Genomic DNA, 26,854 nt, shown 5'->3' with positions numbered 1-26,854 from the left:
AAATCCAAGAATCTTTATGTCCCTATTGTTATACTGATTTATATATCTATATTATCTAGCTGTTAGCACATAGCAGGTGCTCAAAAAAGGTTAATGAATGAATTGATAAATGCTTGCTTTTCATTTGCTTAATAGGCAATAAGCAGAACTATGAACATGCTACGTTGTGTTTTGATTTTTCACTTTATTGTTTAGTTAGCTTTGTTTTAGGTGATGAAATAGTAACATTTTAAAAAGAAAAATTCCCTTAGGATGGTAAAGTGCCAATTTTTAAAATGAAATATTGTGCAATATGCTTTAAGATTAATTAGAAAAGATCATTCTTAATTCTCTCAACTTTTCAATTACTAAGTACAACTCAAAAAGCCAGCATTTATTTAATTCAATGTAAAATCTACCTAATAATCAGCTTGTCAATTTACAGTGAAATGAAAATAGGGCACGATTTCTAAATAAGCAAGAACTGATTTGTTTTCCTCAACTTTATTTCAAAGCAGTAAGATCAGAAAGGTATATTTACAATCCATCAATGTTACTTTTTTAATGCCTCTGTAACCTGAATATTGCCTACTACTCTTTGATTCTCTGCAGAGTTCCATGGAACCATACCAAATACTTAATCTAAAACCGAAATCTACAGTTGTACTCAAAATGCCAATTCAAGAACAGTTTGTATGGTTTTTAAAAGAGAGATAAAGAGTTTACACCAGAATATAAATCAATGCTGCTACTGATATCAATCAATGCTGCTATTGTTATCAAAAACAAAAACCAACTGAGCTAAATTTTGTACTTTAGTGACGTAGTTGATCTACATTCTGACAGAAATTTCTTTTCATTATTGATCCATAACAAACAATTTGTTGACCTGGGGTCCCCAGACCATATTTTGAGTAGCAATGCTTTGAGTAAATGAGGACAGCAAAACTCCAAGTTACTTAAAAATAGGCCCCAAATATTAAGGCAGTCTTTAATAAAACTTACTAAAGTTTTTTTGCAGAGAGATCAGTATTACAGGTACATTAGTCACAAAATTTATGAAAGAAAAAAAGTCCCAAATTATTCTGGTTTTATAATATAAGCTGTAAAAACTAATGAAGATATAAGGGAATAAAATAATTTACTAAATGAGCTTGTGGTATTATCTCCTTAGGTTTAAGAATAAAATAGATAACTATTATTCTAGGATAGACTCCTGTGATAAAACAAATAGTTTAGCATTTCCTAAAAGTAAAGGTCACTCAGTTGTATCCAACTCTTTGCGACCCCATGGATTATACAGTCCATGGAATTCTCCAGGACAGCATACTGGAGTGGGTAGCCTTTCCCTTCTCCAGGGGGATCTTCCTAACCCAGGGATCGAACCCAGGTCTCCGACATTACAGGCAGATTCTTTACCAACTAAGCCACAAGGGAAGCCCCAGCATTTCCTAAAGCACTTTATATGAACCTCTAGATCGAAAAGATACTCTAAGGGAAAAAAAAGATTTAAGAGTCAGATATGTTGGGAAAATGCTACATAATCACCTTACCTTTGGAAATGTATGCTATAAACTTGCTTCTAGTAGAAAAATCTCTTTTACTTCACTCCGCATTTTGTAAACATTTTTGACCATACAACTAGTATCACACTTTGGAAAACGTTGGTCTATATTTCACAAAAAGTTATTCCAGCTGTAACAATCCCGTAAATTTAAGCATGGTTGAAAACTTATCAACCAATCAAACATCTATCAATCAATCAAACATCAAAAATCCCATAAGTTTAAGCATGAAAACTTAATCAATTCTTTATTATCTGTGATCAAAAATGAGGGACAAGTTCAAAACTTTGATATTGATAACCACAAAGACAATGAGTTTTCAGACAATTCAGTTTTAATCTTATTTTAAAAAGAAAAAAACTCCAAAATGCAAAGTAAAGTGATCTGCTTACAGTCATAGCACACTTGAAACTAGGAAGGAAATGAGTACATACAGCTTTCAAACTAGCGTTTATTTTCATATACCGTATCACATTTAAAACTCAAAACACTTCTGAAAACTAGTAATTAATAAATTCACTTTCACAAATGAGGATCTGAAGTTCAGAAAACTTGTAAGCATACAATTAATCAACAGCAAAAGCTGAACATAAACTCGGGTCTTTGTGATTCCACAGCTCACGTTCACTATCCTCAGGCAGAACTTTAATATTCTAATTTCTAGTTCAGGGTTTTTCCCATTACATTGCGTACTTTTTTTTAACTGCAAAAATACTATATCTACTCCAACAGAATGACCAATATTTTAAAAGATGGTAATATTCCCTGATCTCTGTCCAAGCTTCATAATCAGGAAAGCAGTAGTATGAAAAGTTCTGCGTGATAGGAGAATATCAATACATAAGTAAACATTTGATTATTGCTAATTTACTACCATTAAGCCACAATACAAGAAATGAGTATGGTCTACACTATATTTTGAATAGTTTTATGTGCTCAAATAGCCATTAACTGAATATCAGATTATCACCCACCTGTAGAGTATCTGCAAATATTACAATGAGATTCTTCAGCTCCAGAACAAGATCAGGATCGGTGCAATAAGACTGGGAGAATGAAGGGTAAGTGGGGGTAGAAACAAACAAACACACACACACCAGAGTCACTTCGTTAAAAATTAAGAAATAAAACTTGAAAATTTTTCCTTAAATTTGCTTGACTTACAATAAATTTAAAGTCTTGATTATCAGATTCACATTTGACTTCCTCTATTCACTAAACAATTATTAGGGAAAGATCATGACATGACAAACCACTTTAGGTACTATATGAAAAGAAATTTTCCTGAGATTTGCACACACTTACTTTGGTCAAAGCAATGATGCTTGTATTTCCAAAAAAGTCTTTAGATTTTAAAGAACTAGTTATTTCAAATTGAAAAAATGGTTTATATTTCTACTTTTCAATTATTTATTTATTCTATTATAAAAGAGATGCAATCAATTATATTTTTCTAAGTGACAATTTAAGTATTTTCTTAGTAATCCATCAAAGGAAAATAATTTCAAAAGGATAGTGAAATTCACTCGTGTTCCCTTAATAGCATTTAGTAAGATTTTAAATATGATATATTGCATTTAATATAATATGATTTCATACACGATGTCATGAAATCAATAGGGAGCATACTACAATATTACATATTCATAGCTGGTCTGAATATAAACCATGATAAAATATACTGTTCTTTATTATATATGATAGAAAAAGTTGTAGTTCATTGGACAAATAGTGTACCCAGAATCTATGTCCCTGATAAGTAAAAATAAAATGTATTTATAATCTAAGTATCACTTAAACTAATAATATTTCTTCAAAATATTTTCAATCTCTATTCTCAATAATAAAATTTTAAATAACAGATTATAAAATTTTAAGTTTGGGGAGATTTTACTGAAGGCAAACTTCCAAAACTATCTTAAGAAAAAGTGCACACTAAGAAATTATTAATTTCACTAGTCCTTATAACATAATTTTTACTTCCACAAAAGGCATATTATAAAAATATTTTATCATTTTACCCTTCTTCAAAAAAAAGTTTGCATTACCTAAAGATTCACTACTCCAAATGAGTTTAAATTTTGACAACTGCACATTATTTTTAGGACATTTATAAGTGTACTACTGCAAATAAGCTATAAACATTGAAGAACAAGTTCTATTGAGTTTTAATGGTGGAGTTTATTTTGGAAACAAAGAATGTGGAATGATAATTAAAAACCCTTTCTTCATGGTGCTTTTCAGTGATCTAATGAAGAGGTCAGTTGAGACTAATGAGAACAGCATAATTCTCCATCTTCTATAATGCTGGACTTGAAAGTGTCTTCAGAAGCCCCAGTCAGTTGCAAAATCACAGCTCAATATTACCACACAAACAAAAGCCTAACATTACTGCCTCCAAATCTGACAATTTTCAAAAAAATGTAGAACTAATGAAGGTACAACTTTCTTTTGACACTATCCAATTCATAAGTTCTTGAAGTAACTGAATTAAAAATTTAGTAACATAAATTATCTAACTTACTGAATGAGCTCTAAGGACAGCAATTATCTTTGAGAGGGCCATGTTCCAAAGTTCATCAGTGTATGCCCTGGTTACTAATCCTTGGGTCACATGTAAAATGTGATCTTCCACCACAAAGAACCTAAAAACAGCAATTGCAAAATAACGAGTTGAAACAAAATTCAAACCTAAATAGAAAATAATTAGTTTTGACATTTAACACAGTATCAAAATAATATTTGTTGCCATATTAGATACATACCCTACAATTTGAGTGAAATATCTTCTATAGCCATCAACTGTTTCATGCTGTAAATGAAAAATAAAAATCAATTTAAAACAATAGATATCAGTAACATAAAAGTAGTTGCAAATCAGTACATTTGTTAACAAATATTTATTGAGAGTCTACTATAAGCATATATTTTAAGGCACAAGGGATACACTGGTAAATAACAAAAAGTCCTTACCCTCATGGAATTTGCATTCGAAAAGAGACAAAATAAGCAAATTAAAAAGTCAGAACCTTCGTCTCAGTAGGCTAATTCAATCCACTATCATCTCTCACTACGCCTATTACATCATTCTCATACCTAGCCTTCCAAGCTTTCAGGCTTGTTTCCTCAGTCTATTCTCCAGACAGCTGCCAGAACAATACTTTTCAAAATTAATCAAATAAATATATCGTTTCCTAAACACCTTCTAATGATTTTTTATCTGATTCATAATAAAAGTCAAATTCCTCTGAAATGGTCTACAATTTCCTATTGTTCATAATTTTAACAAAAAGAAAATATTTGATTATTTGAATTTCATAAAATATTTCAATTAAGTTCAAATATTGTATTTTATTTCATGAAAGTGATCAAAATTTTCAAACATCTGGATTTTTTTCAGGGAGGAGACTGTTACTACACTTTTGGCTTAAAAATACTATGATCAGGGAAGAGAGTCTACATGACACTAAAGTTGGATATGTCTTGATACCTGCTTTATAACATAGTATGTTGTCACATTTTACAGTGTTCAATATGTACTCTTAAAAAGTGTTTTTACAGGTGTGAAACAGAATTCTTTTTTTTTTTTTTGGCTGTGCTGCATGGCTTCTGGGATCTTAGTTCCTCAATCAGGGATCAACCTGGGCCCATGGCAGTGAAAGTACTGAGTCTTAACCACCGGACCACCAGTCTATTCAGTTCAGTTCAGGTCAGTCGCTCAGTCAGGTCCAACTCTTTGCGACCCCATGAACCGCAGCATGTCAGGCCTCCCTGTCCATCACCAACTCCCAGAGTTCACCCAAACTCATGTACATTGAGTCGGTGATGCCATCCAACCATCTCATCCTCTGTCGTCCCCTTCTCCTCCTGCCCTTAATCTTTCCCAGCATCAGGGTCTTTTCAAATGAGTCACCTCTTAGCATGAGGTGGCCAAAGTCCTGGAGTTTCAGCTTCAACGTCAGTCCTTCCAATGAACACCCAGGCCTGATCTCCTTTAGGATGGACTAGTCGGATCTCTTTGCAGTCCAAGGGACTCTCAAGAGTCTTCTCCAACACCACAGTTCAAAAGCATCAATTCTTCCACACTCAGCTTTCTTTATAGTCCAACTCTCACATCCATACATGACCACTGGAAAAACCATAGCCTTGACTAGACGGACCTTTGTAGACAAAGTAATGTCTCTGCTTTTGAATATGCTGTCTAGATTGGTCATAACTTTCCTTCCAAGGAGTAAGTGTCTTTTAATTTCATGGTTGCAATCACCATCTGCAGTGATTTTGGAGCCCCAAAAGATAAAGTCTGCCACTGTTTCCCCATCTATTTGCCATGAAGTGATGGGACCAGATGCCATGATCTTAGTTTCCTGAATGTTGAGCTTTAAGTCTATTAGATAAGCCTATTATTAAACATGTTCTGTATTCTTACTGCTATCCTGTCTAATGGCTTATAAGATACTGAAGCATCCACAATGCTTATGGATTTTTTAATTTACCCTTTTAGTTGCAGCAATTTTGCTTTAAATACTTTGAGTCAATGTTATCAAGTACTTATAGATTCAAATTAACATTTTTTATCAGCTCTAAGATGAATTTTTTATAACTTAAGCTTTTTAAATTATATTTAACTATATACTGTTTCTATTCTTCTAATTGTTACAGAAATTACATTATGCATACTTAAATAATCAAACTCTAAAATTAATTAATAACTTTATTCTTTTCTGGATAATTCCAAAACAGTTCAGTTTCAATAACTTCCTAATATTTATTCTATTCACCCTAATATTTATGCTATTGTTATTGTGCATTTTGACTCTATCTCGTTTTAAAGATAAGATTCTATCTTGTTTTAAATTCTATCCATAATACTGTATTAATATTATTTTCTATAGTCAACACAGGTTTATCCTCATATTTATACTTTCTTTGCTATTCATTTCTTTTAGAATCTCATTTTTTCCATTTGGCATCACTTTCTTTTTGACTACAGTCTTTTCTTTCCTTCTAAGGGCGTCTCGGTAACAAACTCTCCTCCTCTTTGTCTGAAAATGTCTTTGTCCTTGTTCCACTGAATAGAGAATCTCGGGTAGAAAGTTCTTTTCCTTCAGCATTGAAAATACTCCACTGTCTTGTTTACTTGAAAATAACCTCTTCTCTCTGGGTATTTTTAAGGTCTTCTCTTATCTTTGTTTTTAAAGTTAAATTTATTGTTATAATTTACATAAAGCAAATTTTACATATGAGAGTCCAATGAGTTTCAACAAATGTAGACATTTGTGAAACCACACCAAAATCAAGATAGAGAATATTTCTACCTCATAACAAAGTTCCCCTTATGCCCCTTTGTAGTGAATCACTCTGCCCAATCCCTAACCCTTCACCACTGATCCCATTCTATCTTATAGTTTTGCCTTTTCAAAAATGTCATATAACACAAATTACACTATATGTAATTTTTTTGTATCTGCATTTTTTCACTTCCAGTAATGCTTTTAAGATTTATCCATGTCAAGAGGATCCTGAGATACACCAAATATGGACTGTGAACCAGGCAAATCAAAATGACTGGTCAAAGGAAACCCAGAAGAAATGCCTGATATAAGTGATTTCAATTGCCATGAGACAGTGACTCAGGGACCCTCTCTGTGAGCTCACCTGTGTATCTATCCACACATACTATACTCCTTTTCCTCCTAATAAACACTTTACTTGTTTCAAAAAAAAAAAAAAAGATTTATCCATGTTATTGCATGTATCAGTTCCCTTTCTACTGCTAAGTATATAACATTCCATTAAGTAGAGATACAACAATTTGTTTATCTATTCACTACCTCATAGACATTTGGAATGTTTCTAGTTTCTGGTATTTATGAATAAAGTTACCATGCTGCTAAATCGCGTCAGTCGTGTCCAACTCTGTGCGACCCCACAGAAGGCAGCCCAACAGGTTCCCTCATCCCTGGGATTCTCCAGGCAAGAACACTGGAGTGGGCTGCCATTTCCTTCTCCAATGCATGAAAGTGAAAAGTGAAAGTGAAGTCACTCAGTCGTGCCCGACTCCCAGCAACCTCATGGACTGTAGTCCATCAGGCTCCTCCATCCATGGGATTCTCCAGGCAAGAGTACTGGAGTGGGAATAAGCCACTATGTAGATACATTTTCAATTCTTATGAGTAAAAACTTAGGAGTGGGATTTCTGGGCCATATGATAAGTATTTGCTTAACATTATAACAAATTGTCTAACTATTTTCCAAATAGTTACAATAGGTACAATAGTCATATCTATCAGAAGCATATGAGAGTTCAAGTTGCTCTCTGTGATATCGTCTAGATAATTTCTTCAGGTCAACTAAGAATTCATCAACTGTTAAAAGTTGTTCACAAATTTTTCATTTTGGCTCATATATCTTTACTAGGTGTTCTACTTGATTTTTTTCACATTTTTTTGGTAATTTCTTTATAGTTTATGGCTCCCTATTGAGAAAGGCAAGCTTTTCTTTCTTTAAATATAATAGTTATTTTATATAAAATACTGTTATTTTATATTCTATGCCTAATAACTCAAATATTGAAAGTCTTTTACAATTTATTTCTGTTGTCAATATTTCTAAAGATTCTCACTTGTTCAGTAATTAGTTCTGAGTATGAGTTGTTAATTTTCCTATTGAAACTTTAACTGTGGATATTCTTAACTTGGTATGAAGGTTCAGAGAAGATCTGCATTTGCTTCTAACAGACACCTGGAGACAACATCAAAATGCAACGACTTTAAATTTTCAGCCTGAGATTTTTTTGACGATCCAAGTAGAATGAAATTGGATTGCAAACACATGTTAAGAACTGCTTCTTATGAATTATTAGGGATTTTTTTCTTTGTTCACTCAGCACCAGGATTTGGGATAGGCAATTTTCTTTAGTATGTTTGGCAGAAGGACCTGAGAGATTTTGCAAGATGGCTTTCTCTCTAGGTCATTCCAATAATGAGCTATAATTCTTTGGAGTCTCAGCCTTGCAAAGGAGAGAATCTCTCATCACCCTCTTTGGGTGACTCTGGGCTTATGCCTCTATACTTCTACATCCTTAAAACTCATGCTTTCCCATTTAGCAGATTCCCCTTAGGGAAAAAGCTACATTTAGTGCTTCATTGGGGCTTTACCCCAGGGTTCAGTGGTAAAGAATCCACCTGCAATACAGGAACCACAGGAAACGCAGATTCAATCCCTGGGTCTGGAAGATCCCCTGGAGGAGGGCAAGGCAACCCACTCCAGTGTTCTTGCCTTGGAGAACCCCATGGACAGAGGAGCCTGGCAGGCTACAGTCCTTAGGATCGGACATGACTGAAGTGACTTAGAACCCACGCACAATGTTTCATTATGCCTGTCTGGATTTGTCTTCACTTAAGTTTTCCTGTTTTGTTTATCACAGAAGGCAATGGCACCCCACTCCAGTACTCTTGCCTGGAAAAACCCCATGGATGGAGGAGCCTGGTACGCTGCAGTCCATGGGGTCGCTAAGAGTCGGGCACGACTGAGCAACTTCACTTTCACTTTTCACTTTCATGCATTGGAGAAGGAAATGGCAACCCACTTCAGTGTTCTTGCCTGGAGAATCCCAGGGACAGAGGAGCTTAGTGGGCTGCCGTCTATATCTTACATTTAGGTGTACTGGGGTGTAAGTTACATCAGTAAAGCTCTTTTTCATGTGCTGCTTTTATGAGCTTCCACAAATGTATCTAGTCACATACGTATCACCATAACCAACATATAGAACAGTTTCACATTGACTTAGTAGTTTTTTTACATTATGGATTATTTTATTTCACTTTTTCCTTATTTTTCTACAGCAAATATGTCACAATTTTATAGCCAAAAAATACATGTATTCTTAAGAATGACTGATAAAAATCCCACAAACATAGCCCCTTCAGATTACTTATTTAGTCTCTGTCAGGACTATACTTTCCTATATGATCCTCAGTGCATGTAAAAGAATTTAAGATTTAAAAAAAAGTTTTATCCAGCATCTTTAGTTGTTTTTTTCAGTAGAATACTTAATTAAGGTACTCAGTCTACCATTGGAGAAGGCAACGGCACCCCACTCCAGTACTCTTGCCTGGAAAATCCCATGGACGGAGGAGCTCAGTAAGCTGCAGTACATGGGGTCGCTAAGAGTCGGACACGACTGAGTGACTTTACTTTCACTTTTCACTTTCATGCATTGGAGAAGGAAATGGCAACCCACTCTAGTATTCTTGCCTGGGAATCCCAGGGACAGAGGAGCCTAGTGGGCTGCCATCTATGGGGTCGCACAGAGTCGGACACGACTGAAGCGACTTAGCAGCAGCAGCAGTCTACCATACTGTCAGAAACTAATTACCACTCCCTGACATTTTATATTTATTGACTTTTCTTATTTATTTATAGTCTGTCTTCCCTATAGAATGTAAGCTCATGAGAGAAGGGACTCATCCATTTGAACTACTGCAACCTTCACACCTAAACCAATTACTGGAAGTGGTAGGTATTCAATAAATATTTTCAGTGGAATCCATGCTCTGAAGAAATTAAAGGGGTTAAAAACTGACAACAATTCAAAATTTCCATATACTTACCATATTTGACTGGGGTTGCAATACCAGTCTTGCCTGTTTCTTTCTTTGTTTTCGGTAATAATTTTCAAATGTTTCCTCATCACCCTAAAATAAAATCAGTAGCGTAATAAAAACACACATAACACAAACACATTTCTAAACAGATAACTTCTTTATTCCGTAAGGGTCATTTTTCAGTTTCTAACAACTAGAATTAAATGCGGAATGGTATTTCACATTGAATACCAAGAACAAGATTTTGGCATTATAGTTCATAGGCAGTTACCTTGTTTGGAGTCATGACAATTAAGAAAACTAAAGCCAAGTTCCCACTCCAGTACTCTTGCCTGGAGAATCCCATGGACGGAAGAGGCTGGGGGGCTACAGTCCACAGGGTCGCAAAGAGTCAGACACGACTGAGCGACTTCACTCACTCAAAGCCAAATTCAAACAATTTGATAGTTGCCCAACTTATCACTTAGGCTTTATACATTTTTGACTGACCAAAGAAAATACGGCTGTCAGTGAAGAAAACTAAGTAGGAAAATTAGGTATCAAGCCTCAACTTCTGAACATGTTGTATAAGAACTATGCCCTTAGGAGCCTATATATTTGGGAAACAGCTCTAGTGAATAACCTGTAAATGGGACTCCTTTGTGGTCTTAGATTGAATCTAATTATTTACTGACCAATAAGAAGAGTTTTTCTTGTAAGGAACCAAAACATTAAAAAATGATCAAACATGCATGAAGACCATACAAAATTAGGATTTAAGTAAAAAAAATAAAAAAACTATGCATAGCTCACCACAGGACAATATATTGTTTCTAACATGGTTTACCATTAATCTGCATCCAACAACAGCCAGGTATACATTATTCTTAAGTTTATATGGAACATTCTCCAAGATAAAGCATTGTGATGCCATAAAGACAAGCCTCAATAAATTTAAAAGGACTAGAATCATATAAAATATGATCTCTGATTTAATCAATGTGATTAAATTAGGAATCAGTAACAGAAGAACTTTATGGAAATTCACCAACATGAAGATTAAACTCCATCTTGGTGTTTAGTTATTTAAGCTAAATTAGTTATTTAACTCCATTAAATAACTAGTGAGTTAAAGAAGAAATCATAGGAAATTAGAAAATACTTTGAGATAAATGGAAACAAAAACACAATACATCAAAACTCAGAGACTGCAGCTAAATCAGAGGTTAGGAGGAAATTTACAGCTTTAAATGTCTAGGTTAAAAAAGAAGAGTAATTTCAATTAATATCTTAAACTTCTACCCACATGAAAGAAGTTGAACACAAAAGGCCACATATATGATGATTCCATTTATATGAAATACCCAGAATAGGCAAATTCACAGAGACAGAAAGTAAATTAGTGCTTGTTAGGGACTGAGGTGAGGGGAGAGTAAGGAGTGACTGCTAACACGTAAGGGGTTTCTTTTTGTACTAATAAAACGTCCGGAAACTATTTGTAATGGTTGCACATCCATGTGAATATGCTAAAATCACTAAACTATATATCTTAGAAAGGTAAATGTTTTGGTATATGAATTATATTAAAATAAAAGGATAATTGTTCAACCAAAAATGAAAACAATGTAGTCTGGCATAACAAATACATAAGTAACATATTTAAAAGTAACTGTGATACAACTGTACAGAGCCAAGAAGGAAGAAATGGAAAGTTCTTTTAAGTATACATGAAAAGTATACTTCAAAGTACATCATAAGTTAAAGAAAGAAGTAAATGCCTCACATGCAGTGGATACTTCACAAATAAACACTGCATGTAGATCTACAGCTCAATGAACTTGTAGTCAGCCTTTAGAAAAGCAGGCCTAAAATGCATACATGTCTTTTTAATAATATAAGTATATGCACCCACATGTGGGCACACACACACATGTACACATACACATATACACGTATATAAAAGATACTTACCAGAACAGAATAAATATGCAAACATTGGTAAACAGGGGAAAAATCAACAAGATCTTGTACAGTTAAGACCTGAAAAAATAAAACAAATTTTTAAAATTATAGGTCAAACTACTAGTCTACTGTTGAATAATACAAAGTTAAAATTAGACAAGAAGATTCATAGATTTCATGTAATAACATTTAGCAACCATACAAAGCATATAATAGAAACACAATGCCTTTTTATTATGTTTTGGCACCTGTTCATACCTTATTCTTTATATATTTATTATCATTGTTGATTATTTTAGGTTATAGGTCAATAAAGCAGGGACCCTATATATCTTTAACATGCTTAATAGATTATCAGAAAACTGCTATGGATAACTAGATATATAACTGCTGCTTCTGAAGAAGACAGTGCACAAATGTACAACTTAGTTACAGGTGAAGCTCCTTCGCTTATGCATCACTTAGCATTATTTCATCAAATTTAAGATATTATCACTTTTATTTTATGGAACACTAAAAAAGGAAAAAACACTACCACTTGAAACTATAATATCATCAATTTGAAGATGTATCCTGATTCTGAGACGTTAATATTTTTAAAGTACACTTTACAATGAAAGAAACAAAGTAACATAAAGTTTCCCAAACTTGTGAAATAAACTCTTTTTAAAGGAACACGTTTCTAGTCTTACAAATACTCCGAGTGAACTTAAATTATTTTTATTACAGTTACTTATTTGTGAAAATGAAAGAAATAAAATGTAGTAATAATTAAATAGATCTGAAAGAACAGGGAAACAACCAAGTTTCTCTTAGAGTATGGATTACGGGAAGGGGAAGATGGCAATGCTTCCAACAGTTGAAAGATACACAAAACAGATCCAGGAAAACTGAGATACAAAGACTAGACGGTTCATTTTCACCATTCTGAATTTCAAGGGAGAAAGGACAGAGATTCTTTGAATATTGATTAAGAAGAACAAAAAATCAGATTTTAAAAATGTTTATTTTATTCCAAGGGACCATTCAGGTCACATTAATTCCATATTAGAAAGACATTAAACCCTTTAAGGCAATTTATTTGTCTGTATATCAGACATCCACTATATATATAAATATATGTATATACATACATAAAATATTAACATACATATACACACACACTCATAAATACATACAGATTCACTTATCCTCAAGGCATATAATGCAAATGTACACATTGAACACTCAGTGGTTCCCACAACCACAGAGAAGCCATGCTATGCTATGCTAAGTCGCTTCAGTCATGTCCGACTCTGTGTGACCCCATAGACGGCAGCCCACCAGGCTCCCCCGTCCCTGGGATTCTCCAGGCAAGAACACTGGAGTCAGTTGCCATTTCCTTCTCCAATGCAGGAAAGTGAAAAGTGAAAGTGAAGTTGCTCAGTCATGTCCGACTCTTAGCGACCCCATGGACTGCAGCCTACCAGGCTCCTCCATCCATGGAATTTTCCAGGCAAGAGTACTGGAGTGGGGTGCCATTGCCTTCTCCGCAGAGAAGCCATGGACACATATATTTATATGGTTCCTTTTTAATCAATCAATTAAAAGTTCTTACTATACCCTAACAGAGTCCTTAAAAAAAGAATTTAAAATCTCATTGACAAGGCAAAACTTATAAACAATTGGGAATACTAGACTTCTTATGGTATTAACTAATTCAAAAGGAATTCAATGGAAAAGATAAAAAGTAGGCTCAACAGATGACTTTGTAGAAAGAATAAAAGAAGCACTAGACAAGGAATGAATTTGAACATACAGAATAAAAGAAAGAAAATATTTACAGACAATTTCAAGGTTTCTAGACTTAATAAAACTTTTTTAAGAAATTAAAAATTTAACTTTAATCATACTAAAATTTCTTTGTACTATCTCAGCACCAAACAAAGAAAAAAAGGTAGGGCATCCAGAATTAGTCTAACTGGCAAGGTTAAGCCCTCATGCAATTAAATGTTTGCCACAGGTAATTAAATTATGAGTGATCACTACAAAAAAAATTAAATTTATACTTTTACTGTTAATTATTGCAGAACACCTAGGTTAAACTATCTGTAGCCTACAAATATAATCTATATCTTATTTATGTTATATATAAGACATATGCTATGCTAATGCTAAATCACTTTAGTCGTGTCTGACTCTGTGCGACCCCACAGACGGCAGGCCACCAGGCTCCCCCGTCCCTGGGATTCTCCAGGCAAGAACACTGGAGTGGGTTGCCATTTCCTTCTCCAATGCATGAAAGTGAAAAGTGAAAGTGAAGTCACTCAGTCGTGTCCAACTCTTTGCGACCCCATGGACTGCAGCCTACCAGGCTCCTCCGTCCATGGGATTTTCCAGGCAAGAGTACTGGAGTGGGGTGCCATTGCCTTCTCCGATATAAGACATAATCTATATTTTATTATCCATATATTATATAGATAATCTATATCTGCCCACTATGCAATCTAACATTTTCAATGATTCTTTTGTTCTAATATCATTACAAACTGATCTACTTAAGTTCACATTACACATGGCAGGACTCACAGAGACATTACAACTCAAGCAGAAAAAAACCACCCAATAACAGATGAGGGAGGGACAAAGAAAAGAAAGTAAAAAGGGAAGAAAAGAAAGGAATGAAGGAACAGATAAAAACAAAAAAACAGAAAAAGAAACAAATTCCCATCACCTCCTCTTCATTCTCATCCTCTTCCTCAAATGCATGTTTCAATACAATTTCATTCCTTTCTTCTGGAATTCTATCATTTATATACATAGTCTTCCCAAATTTTACATTATTTTGCTTCTGCAGAGTAACAGTGAAGATTTTCTGCTGCTGTGCCTATTTGGGGAAAAGAAAAGTTCAGGTTATTTGAAAAAATATTGTGGTCAAAACTGGTTTAAGAATTTCTTCGTACTTTTTCATCTTTTTAATGTCTGGAGGTACAGGCTCCGGAATGATCTCCCATTTTTTATTCATGATTTATTTGTACCCTCCTTCTTTTTTCAAGAGTCTTGCAGGGGGTTATCAATTTTATTTGAAAAGGTTAAGAACCAATTTTCATCTTTGTTGATCCTCCCTACTGTACTTTGTTTTCTATTATACTGATTTCTTCTCTTGATTATTTCCTTTCACTTTCTTTTTTTCAATTCTACTTTATTATGGTAAGCACATTTAACATGAGATCTACTCTCTTAAATTTTTAAGTGTACATATTCAACGTGTATATCAATAATTTAATACATTATTGCTGATAGGTATAATAGTTACAGAAGACCTCTATAGCTTGTTCATCTTTTCTTTTTTAATGGGCACCCCATGCATCTTGTGGGACCTCAGTTCCCCGACCAGGGATAGAGGCCAGGCCCACAGCAGTGAAAGCCCAGAGTCCTAACCACTGGACCACCAGGGAATTCCCTAGACCATGTTCATTTCATTCTGAAACTATGTCTGTAGATGAGTAACTCATTCCCCTCTGGCAACCACCATCCCGCTCTTTGATTCAATGAATCTGACTAATGTATGCGCATGCATGCTCAGTTGTGTCTGACTCTTTGCAACCCCATGGATTGTAGCCCGCCAGGCTCTGCTGTCCATGATATTTCCCATGCACAAATGCTGGAGTGGGTTGCCATTTCCTACTACAGGAGGTCTTCTCAACTCAGGGATCAAACCTGTGTCTTGCATCTCCTGCATTGGCAGGCGGATACTTTACCACTGAGCCACTTAGGAAGCCTCAGGTCAACTAGTGATTCAATTATTTTAATGACCTTTGGTTTGGAGCACTGTCAAGATTTTATAAAAGAATTACCACTAATTCTTTTTTAAGAGGAAAACTAAAGACATAAACTTAACAACGCTAGAAAAATTTAAAAGATATGATATCATACTGGAACATACATAAAATATGCTGCCTTAACTCCAATGGATTATTTGTAGGAAAAAAAAATGTCTACTAACCTCACAGAAAACTATGATATCAAGTTGCAAGCTTATTTCATTTTCCACAGAAAGCATCCACAGTTTATGAACACTTGAAAGGCAGAAACTGTTATCCTACAACTGACTTACTTATTGACAAAAATGAGTATTCATACAGATTAATTGAGAAACCTTGTATTTTCTTTTATGCATTTTAGTGATACTTCACTATCAGAGCCTCATTATCAGAGATTGAAAAAACTATAGGATTAATTCCAGCATTTTTATCTCACTATTTAATGCCTAATTAATGTTTTGGTAGCTCTGACTGTAAAGAATCCAGCTGCAGTGCAGGAGACCCAGGTCTGATGCCTGGGTCAGGAAGATCCCCTGAGGAAGGAAATGGTACTTGATGCATATTAGTGGAACATTCCCTCTGTTGGGAGAGGTCAGACTGTAGCTACTCTGTTCCGTTAGCATGTAGAAAGTTTACCCACTGCCTCTTTATGGTGAATTTCCTCTAAGAGCTATGCTACTGTTACTCAGGCCTTTCTACTGTGATGCCCATGTACATCATGACCATGTACATCATGACCATGTACATCACAGAAATCTAGCTCTACCCTCACCTAAACCTGATGCTGGCTCTAGAGGCTTATGCTTAAGAAAATCATTGTCCCTTCTCACCCATTAACATCATTAACCTATCACTGGGGAAAAAAAAAATCAGAATTCTCTTTCTCCCTCTGTGCCCGAACTTATTTTGTCTATGATATTCAATTTTTGTAGTAAAAAATCATTTATTTAGAACATTGCTTCCAAACTCTGATGGCTCAGATGGTAAAAAGCGTCTGCCTACAATGCGGGAAGCCCGGGTTCAATCCCTGGGAAGATCCCCTGGAGAGGGATACGGCAACCCAATCCAGCATTCTTGCCTGGAAAATCCCATGGACTGAGGAGCCTGGTAGGCTACAGTCCATGGGGTCGCAAAGAGTTGGACATGACAGAGGAGCCTGGTGGGCTATAGTCCATGGGGTCATAATAGGCTTGTACACAACTTAGTGACTAAACAAAGTAAAGGATAAAATTGAAACAAGCATTTTATGTAAGTAAAAAAAAAAAGTAAATTTTGGATATATTCTATAACCTAGATTATTAAATACCATTAAATTAAAGTTTTCCTTTTAAAAAATGTACATATCTCCATAACTGAGTTACTTTGTTGAACAGCAGAGATTGACACAACATTGTAAATCAATTATATTTCAGTAAATAAATAAAGTTCTCTATATTCTCACCTGTTTCATTGCTGTTTCACCTATTTTGTCAGAATGTTTTCGAATGCTTTCCAAAAAGTCTTTGAGGTCAGACATGGAGATTTCTTTAATATCTTCACGGAGCTTAGGAAGATTTTCTATCATTAGCTGACAAAACCGGTACTGACTAACCCGGGGAAAATACACATTCTCTAATTGTTCCATAGTCTTTAGAGCTGAATAATATCTGTGAGAAGTTAAAAAGAACAATCTGTAAAGGTTCTTATTATATTTATTTTACAAGTAAGACCAAATAATCATTCCATCACTTCCATCCAAAAGGATACTGTTATAGCTAAGGTAAAGAAAATAACATTTACTTCTACATACTAATGACAAACTATAAACCATATGAAAAAGTTGCAGGAAGAAAATTCACTAACAAACAATTCTTTACTTCATTTCATCTAAATCTACAACATCCCAAGCATTATCATAGTCATAATATACATATCATATTAAATCATATCATATACATATATTAAATATATATGGATAATAGTTCCAAATTTTTAATTAAATTATTTGATATATGATTTCATGATATCTCTCTCATCCACATCTCCTACCATCAAAAAAGTACATAGTACAGACTTAAAGTAAAATACATTTAAGGAAATTAGAAGTATCACCTCACACTGTCAGAATGACCATCATCAACAATTCTACAAACAATAAATGCTGTAGAGGGTGTGGATAAAAGGGAACCTTCCCACATTGTTGGTGGGTTTGTAAACTGGTACAGACACTATGGAGAACAGTACAGAGGTTCCTTTAAAAACTAAAAATAGAGCTACCATATGATCCTGTAATCCCACTCCTGGGCATATATCCAGAGAACACCAAAACTTGAAAAGATACATGCACCCCAGTGTTCACAGTGGCACTATTCACAACAGCCAAGATGTGAAAGCAACCTAAATACTCATCAACAGAGGAATGGATAAAGAACATGTGGTACATATATAAAATGGAATATTACTCAGCTATTAAAAAGAATGAAATAATGCCATTTTCAGCAACATGGAGGAACCTAGAGTGTGTCACACTGAGTGAAGTATGTCAGACAAAGAAGAGAAATATTGTAGGACATCCCTTGTATGTGGAATCTAAAAAGAAATGATACAAATGAACTTATTTACACAATAGAACAGATTATCCACAGACATAGATAACAAACTTACAGTTGCCAGGGGAGAAGGGTGGGGGTAAGGGATAGTTAGGGAGTTTGGGACTGACATGTATACGCTGCTATATTTAAAATGGATAACCAACAAGGTCCTACTTTATATAGCACAGGGAACTCTGCACAACATTATAAGGCAGGATGGATGGGAGGGGAGTTTGGGGGAGAATGGATACATGTGTACATATGGCTAAGTCCCTTTGCTGAAACTACCGCAACACTGTTAATCGGCTGTATTCCAATATGGCAAGTAGATGGGGAAACAATGCAAACAGTGACAGATTTTATTTTCTTGGGCCCCAAAATCATCACAGATGGTGACTGCAGCCATGAAATTAAAAGACGCTTGCTCCTTGGAAGAAAAGCTATGACCAACCTAGACAGCGTATTAAAAAGCAGAGACATTACTTTGCCAACAAAGGTCCGTCTAGTCAAAGCTATGGTTTTTCCAGTAGTCATGTATGGATGTGAAAGTTGGACCATAAAGAAAGCTGAGTGCCAAAGAATTGATGCTTTTGAACTGTGGTGCTGAGGAAGACTCTTGAGAGTCCCTTGGACCGTAAGAAGACCAAACCATTCAATCCTAAAGAAAATCAATCCTGAATATTCATTGGAAGGGCTGATATTGAAGCTGAAGTTCCAACACTTTGGCCATCTGATGCGAAGAATGACTCATTAGAAAAGACCCTGATGCTGTGAAAGATTGAAGGTAGGAGGAGAAGGGGACGACAGAGGATGAGATGGCTGGATGGCATCACCGATTTGAAGGACATGAGTTTGAACAAGCTCTGGGAGTTGATGATGGACAGGGAGGCCTGGCATGCTGCAGTCCATGGGGTGGCAAAGAGTTGGACATGACTGAGCGACTGAACTGAACTGAACTGATAGCCCAATATAAAATAAAAAGCTTTAAAAAAAAAAAAGAATCAGAGATATTACACTAGAGCTTAAGATTTGAGATTCAATTTGGGAGTCACCCAAATATAAATCCAGATATTTTTTAAACAAATGTGAAGTGACAGTAACTAATAAAAAAACAATATTCATCACACCAAATACAACTGTGTGCTAGCTTGATTCTGTAGGTCACTTAATTTGCAACCTCCAGCTGATCAGTAGGAATAACATCTGCCTGTACCCAGTGTTTCATTACCCCATGTGGACACCCGTACTTATAAAAACATATGGCAGGGCACCATAAGCCCAAAAAAAGAGAAGTAGGGACTAAGTATCTAGTGAGATGACATACTGAATACATGTTTTCCGCTTTACTCCTTTTTGAAACACCAATAAAAAGATAATGAAGGGATTTTTTAAAAAGCATAAACCCACACAGATGAAGAGATAAGGAAAAGAGTACAATGAAATTTTAGAATCTGGAAAGTTGATAGACCTGAGACCTGAGAAAATGAATTCTAACTCAATAGAGGAAAACCAAGAATAACCTAATTTATCCCACAAAAACTCCAAAAGTATAGGAAGTGACAGGAATTTCACTATTTATGGATGCACAAGTGTCCAATAGAAAGGCTATTGTAAGGAATAGCCCTTACAAAACCCCCAAAAGAGGGCTAAAGTAAGGAGTACTGGTTAAAATGTGTTTAAGAAGCAGACCCTAGATTTTCTTCCTGACAAGCATCTAAACAACTGCCTTTTTCCATCTTGGCAAAATGCTAAACAGATCAAACCAAATAATTTCTAAAATGGGGGACACTACTCAAGGTTGAGGGCAATAATATGTTGCTGCTTAGTCTCTTAAGTCTTGTCCGATTCTTTTGCAACCTCATATACTGTAGCCCACCAGGTTCCTCTCTCCACTGGATTTCCCAGGCAAGAACATGGGAGCGGGTCACCATTTCCTTCTCCAGGGGATCATCTTGACCCAGGGATTGAACCTGTGTCTCTTGCATTGCAGACAGATTCTCTACCACTGAGCCACCTGGGAAAAGGATTAGTTGAGCCCATATATAGTAGATGCCCTCTTCTCCAATTCACAACCCAGAATACCAGAAGTCAGATCTTTACCCTTCAGAGAGGAGACAGGAGAAGTCTCCTCTAGAAAATCTAACCAGTCCTAGAAGAAACAACTCCAGATTCTAACATCACAAACTCCCCAACTAAAAGGGCCCGCTCCAGATAACTTTACAGTGAAACTCACAATAAACCAGTCCCACCCATATACCCAGAGCTTCCAATCAGTTTTTTATGTCCATTGCACTAGGCTCAGCTGTAAAGAATTTGTCTGCAATGCAGAAGACTCAGGAGTTGCAGTCTCAATCCCTGGGTCAGGAAGATCCCACGGAGGAGGAAATGGCAACCCACTCAAGTATTCTTGCCTAGAAAATCTCATGGACACAGGACCCTGGCAGGCTACAGTCTATAGGGTCGCACAGAGTTGGACATGACTGAGCACTCACACACACCATGCACTAAATATGAGCACTCACCAGGGAATCACCAGACATCTACTTAATAGCTGCAAAGAGAAAAACATACCTTTTCTTAAGCCATCCCCTTAAGCAAATGATCAAATTTAGGATAATCTAGAAATAATCTGATAGCACATGACTTCTGTTGCTTTAATATCATTTATGTTGTACTCTTACCAAAAACATTTAATCTGAATCTAAACATGATAAAATAAACAAATCCAAAATGCCCTGGTCTAAAACTAATCTGAACTCTTTCATGAAAAACAAAGCAAAGTGGGAAGGCTGTTCTAGATTACAGGGACAAAAAATATATAAAAGACATTTGGGGGACAAATGGGGAAATTTACATATAAGTATTAGATTATGAAATATCTGAAGAAATACATAATGCCCCAAGCTTGAAAATAGTGAAGCAACAGTAAATTTAGTTATTTAAAGACATAAATGTAAACACCAAAATAATTTCTTAAAAAATGGAAAAGTTTTTGACCCTAGGAAGAAGGACTAGTGAATGGCATGAAGGGAAGGTGATGTCTGGTCTTTCTTTTTTTGCAACAAACACACAGAACTATTAACTATTATTTAAAATAGGAGGATGTACAACTTTGATAGATAATATATAATATATTAATAATATATACATAAAAGACTCTTTCAGAATAGTTTGTGGGTCATGTATTAGGAAGGAATAAAATCATTCTACTAATTAGTACCAATTGATAAAGTCCAATAAAGTTCAATGCAAAGCATTACACAAAGCAGTACATATACAAATCTCTTGAGTATATATTTGCATATAATGTGCTGTGATAATTAAGTAGCTATTAATAAACAAGAAGTGATTATTTCTCTGTTTCAAGCATGTCTGATTCTGATTTTTCTACACAATTTAAAATTGTTCATCTTTAAAACATTTTAAACATAATTATATCTAATGCTCCTATGGCGATCCATAAACTAGTTTAAATCATCTTTCATCTGTCATGTATTCATGTGTATTATAAAACAGAACATGAACTACACAGTCCAGATTGTTAATATGTAACTACCCACACTTTGCTTTCACAAAATACACACTTAGCCTTTGACTGTATGCAACATTAACATGTTAATATTTTTGCATTCTTGTTCAGCTATCTGTCTTTCATCAGTATTATCAACCTTTGATATGTAAGGGCAAGCATCCAAAAATAAATGGCTAAGGATTGCTGTATTGAAAGACCCTGATTGGTAAATCGCATTAACAAAGAACAGTTAAACACAGAAAGCAAAACTTCAGATTATTCACTATAATTTACAGTCATTTTCTTTATGCTTTCAGTAATAGGAAAAAACCTCTTATTAAAAACAGGAAAGAAACTCACCTTTTTGTACTCATCTGTTCTTTTAGCTTACTGTACATTTCCAGCACTGCATTAAAAAAGAAAACTTATTTTAGCTTTCCAAATTAAAAAAGTTTGAAAGATGAAAATAAAGCAGGGAAGAGCATACTGTAAATTCAATAATTTTCTCTGTACTTTGATTTAGGCTTATATTTTCAAATAAAATTTTATACTTCAAGTAAATGAAAGCATTTTAATTTCTGCTTATATTGAACACTCTATTACATAAATTAATACATTATATCGAACTGGCAACACTTGCATAGGCTGACACCTAAAACTGAGACATCAACCTAGTAACAATTATCCTAATCAAAAACTTACTAATATTTCTTGCTGCAGTGGAAGGAGAAGTGTGGTCTTAGTTACTTGAGAGAGAAAGTTGAGCAATAGTGAGATTAACTGATTTTGATTCAATATACTAAATAAATAAGGTAACTGCTGTAGCTCATGAAACAAAATTTTACACCCAAATTCACAGAGAAAGAAAAATCTCAAAAGTTTACAGCACAGAGTAAATTATAATAAAGGCATAAAGAAACATAACAAAGTATCTTTGTTTATCATTTCCATCAAAGGCTCAGAAATGTAATTATTCAATAAAATTGTTATAAGCTTCAGCAAGAAGACACACTGCCACCAAAAAGGTCTCAATGCAACTATGCAGAGTACCACTCATCCTTAGTAGAATTTCGAGGTATAAAGCAGGTGAATTACTGTTAGATCATTAAGCTAGCTCACATTTTCCTAGACACGAGAGATAGACACATTTTTTTCCAGATTTTTTACACTCTTATGGCTACTCCCTAGGGGGTTTCAAGTTCACAAAAGATATTGTTTAATTGTCTGAAAAACCATAAAAACTGCAGTGGTGGCTATAATGAACCAGCCCTAACTCTGCAGACCCCATGTATATCTCTATCGAAGTCCCTTTATTGCAATGCAATATATCTCACATTTTCCATCCAAAGCATTAGAGTGAACACATAACCTAGGAAAAAGCCTAAAACTGCTGCTACAACTATAAACTTGCTTTGAAGTCTATTTTATCTCAACAATTCATGTAAATTTCACATCTACCTTATATTATTTCCATATTGTTTTCACATAAAAATAATACTTTCCCCAAAATAACTAACTACAACACCAGGAAAATTCATTGTTTACCCTGTGACTTCTTATATCCTCTCTTACCCCTCTTAATCTAAGGAGGAAGTTAGGCAATTATACAGTAATGGTTTGTTTGTCTTTATTCACATTAGATGGTAGGATCCTTCAGAGCTGGGACAACATCATTTTCAACTTTATATTTCTAATATCTACCATAATGCCTGACACAGAAAAGTATGTACGAGTGAATAATTAGATAGAAGGATGGATGGAGGGAAAGTGGTGGTTCTGGATGTGGCTATTAAGAACACAATGTTTACATGAACTCAGATTTCCTGTTCAGCCTTGAGAGTAAAGACAGTAGCAGTAAAAAACTCTTAACTTCTACTTCCCTTTATTTCTCTATTTCAAACAGCTCATTAGGGTTGAATAAGCTGAATTTACTCTTCCTCATTCCATGAGCACCCAATTTTTTTAGGCTTACTTCTTACAGTTCAAGGACAAAGCATTCAAACTTAAGAGGCTGCGTTCATGACTATTTCAGTGTATATGATGGTGGCAAAGAGGTATTATTAAGCATTATTATAAGGAACTAAGTTTCCAACCCTAAAATCTAACATAATAAGTAGATATTTTATTTACTCAAAGTTAATGTGCACATATCCCTGGTCCATCAGAAATTAAGATGAGCAGAACTTCAGTGACAATAAAAAAAAGAAACTTTATTCTTACAAGTCAGCAAATAATTTTTGTTTAGCTAATACAATATGCTAACAGATTATGTAATGTGTAGTCTAAGCTAAATTTACATTATGTGAATATTATACAAAGCACCTTATTCTATCTCCCTGGATATGGAGGTTCAGGTTCCTTCCTTACAAAAAAAAAGTTAAAAAATAGGACTCTGAGATGGATTTAGCTTACTATATTAAGAAAAAGAAGTCATCTACCTGTTTCCTTTTTTTGAACAGGGTATATGCAGGTAAAGAAAATACTGGCTAGTTTATTCAGAATTTATTTGCAATGTCGCAGTAGTATATGAGTCCTAACAGAGAGACCAGAAAACTCAGAAACCTAGTAAGTCAGTCTTCCCAAAACTTAGGAGGGAAAGGCAAGACTGAAAAAGGGAGAATATCTGGCACTTCTGTATGTTATCTAATAGTAAAATGAAATTGGGAGCAAAGACCAACTGCTTAAGTGACAAAAAGAAAACAGTGGAAAACTAGAGGTTTAAAAAAGTAGGCAAATTAGGAAAATGAAAGAAAATGGAATCAAAAGACACTCTCCATGGGAAAGTATTCTGCGGGGGGAAAGGAGGGGTTGGGGAGGGACAAAGGGCAAACTAGGCTGAAAGGGAATGAAAAGGTAGAGGCTGTTCTAGGAGACTGATGTGATAGACCATCAAATAGGCGCCTTATAATACGGAAAAAGATGAAAATGCAGGGAGTAAAGTAGATAGGAAGGAAAACCATGGGCATTGGGGGAATAAACACCACGTAATCTATAATTCCTATAATGAAGAATGATTAAACACCATTAAATTACAGTTTCACCAGGCTGAATGTTACACTGCAGATGTCTAGCTCACCTGGAAGGCATAACTGTAATTTTTCTACTACAGTTGTAATATTCCTCTGCTGAATTCTACATCGAATAATATCTTCTGTTTGGACTATCACCTTAAAGAGAAGAAATGCCCGTATTTAAAATGAACAGTTAAATTGCATCCACATATTGAATACACAAAAAAATAAATCATTTTCTCACCTCCTTTCCAGCATCTTGAAATCTTCGGTTGGTATCAGTAACTTGCACCTTAAAAATAATTTCACCTTAGTTAGACAAATATGCATAAAACTGCCCTGATGTAACTGCTCACCCTTGTAATCAGATCATGCTTCATGAGAAACTTAGAACAAAGAAATGCAAATTCAAATTAACTCTACAGCTTGAACTTGAACTTTTGATTGAAAAGGGCTTTTGTTAACTTCAATTACTTATGACAGTTCTTTTTAACAGATTCTGTGGCAAACTTCTCAAATTTAATCTAGATTTTTGAACTTTACTTGCTTCTCTAAGTCTGTCAAACAATTCAAATCACTGACCCAATTGACCAGTGGTCCCTTTTTGATAACTTCAATGAGGTCTATGTGCCATTCATTGTCTGTAGGAAATGGTGATTGCATTTTATGGTAATTAAACATTCATACTTTGCTGAATGCAAACACTGGGTGGTTGATTAACATCAAACACGGAAATCTCAATCCACAGCAACATTTTAATGCTGCAGGTGCAGGCAAAGCTCAACCTCAAATTTTCCCACATATTAAGTGACTCATTAGGTCATCATAGTAAGGAAGCACATTCTGGTTTATTAAAAATCTCATTAATTTCTGAACAATGATGCTCAGTGACCTCATTGATGCCGTATTTGGTCTCTTGTTATCTGAATATCCTTTATATAATGGTTTTCTAATCATAACCTTTGGTGAACCAGTGTCGTTCTGTCTGCTAAGCTCTCCAAATGTAAAGAAAGATAAATAGGACAATTCTTATAACTAAATACTTTATATTCTGACAGAACAAATCCAGGTCTTATTTCATAAATAATGTTTTAGCTGTGTGGTAGAAAAGGCAGACCAACTTGCTTTAAGAAAATTACACATTGCTATGAAGTGAAGAAAAAAAAAGTTTCACTATTATTAAATAATTTTGAAAACACAATCACTTATCATAAGTTTTTACAAATTTTCAGAAAATAGTTTTTTATCAAAAAATTGTACTCATTGTCACTTGAGAACTCTAAAACCCCAAATGAGGTCTTTCACTGTGCGAATTTTTTTAGTTTATTTCTTGTAAGGAAAGAAATCCTGTTAAGTCAATGCATTACCAAAAAAAGAGAGAGAGTGAGAGGTAACTCCTGTCATCAGCATAACAACTTTATTAATAAAGCATTCCCAAATATGTACACTAATCCACTTAAAAACAGTACATTTAATAATAATTTGTAAATATGCACTATAAATATGTAAGTGATTTGAGAGCAAAGGTAAATAGAATTTTAACATATTTCTTACCTTAAGTTTCTCTGCATCAGTCCTTACTTTAAGGAGTTCTGTTATAGCATCTACAAAACCCTGATGATGAAAATTACACATCTTTTCAATTTCCTTGTCATGATTACGGATACAAGCATCTAACTTTTCCATAAACTTCTTGTGTGCATTTGGTTGGTCATCATACACAGACCTGTAGAGACACAAAAAGAAAGCTATCATTAATTTCCCAGTTCACCAAAATTTCTTCATTAAGCTCAATCTCTACAAGAGCTGATACTTTAAAATAAAATCTCTGAACAAACAAACTAGGTTGTTAGTAATAACATCAGTAG

The 26,854-nt window shown here is 34.7% G+C and overlaps 1 protein-coding gene across 8 annotated transcripts in view; it reads right to left on the bottom strand.

Moving 5' to 3' along the window:
* The window catches only part of EXOC6 (exocyst complex component 6), a 191,561-nt gene that overhangs the window by 113,013 nt on the left and 51,694 nt on the right, over positions 1–26,854 (bottom strand). For all 8 annotated transcript variants that reach the window (XM_025274102.3, XM_044935318.2, XM_006073686.4 and 5 more), the window contains exons 2-12: positions 26,541–26,712; positions 25,231–25,278; positions 25,052–25,142; positions 22,336–22,381; positions 17,336–17,540; positions 14,805–14,957; positions 12,101–12,169; positions 10,157–10,240; positions 4,310–4,356; positions 4,069–4,189; positions 2,519–2,590 (exon numbers count right to left, since the gene is read on the bottom strand). In XM_025274102.3, coding sequence (XP_025129887.3) covers positions 2,519–2,590; positions 4,069–4,189; positions 4,310–4,356; positions 10,157–10,240; positions 12,101–12,169; positions 14,805–14,957; positions 17,336–17,540; positions 22,336–22,381; positions 25,052–25,142; positions 25,231–25,278; positions 26,541–26,712 — 1,108 coding nt within the window. The remainder of the gene's footprint in view (positions 1–2,518; positions 2,591–4,068; positions 4,190–4,309; positions 4,357–10,156; positions 10,241–12,100; positions 12,170–14,804; positions 14,958–17,335; positions 17,541–22,335; positions 22,382–25,051; positions 25,143–25,230; positions 25,279–26,540; positions 26,713–26,854) is intronic.

The sequence above is a fragment of the Bubalus bubalis genome, chromosome 23 (assembly GCF_019923935.1).
Source record: "Bubalus bubalis isolate 160015118507 breed Murrah chromosome 23, NDDB_SH_1, whole genome shotgun sequence".
Taxonomy (NCBI): Eukaryota; Metazoa; Chordata; class Mammalia; order Artiodactyla; family Bovidae; genus Bubalus; species Bubalus bubalis.
This window is presented reverse-complemented; position numbering and strand designations above follow the sequence as displayed.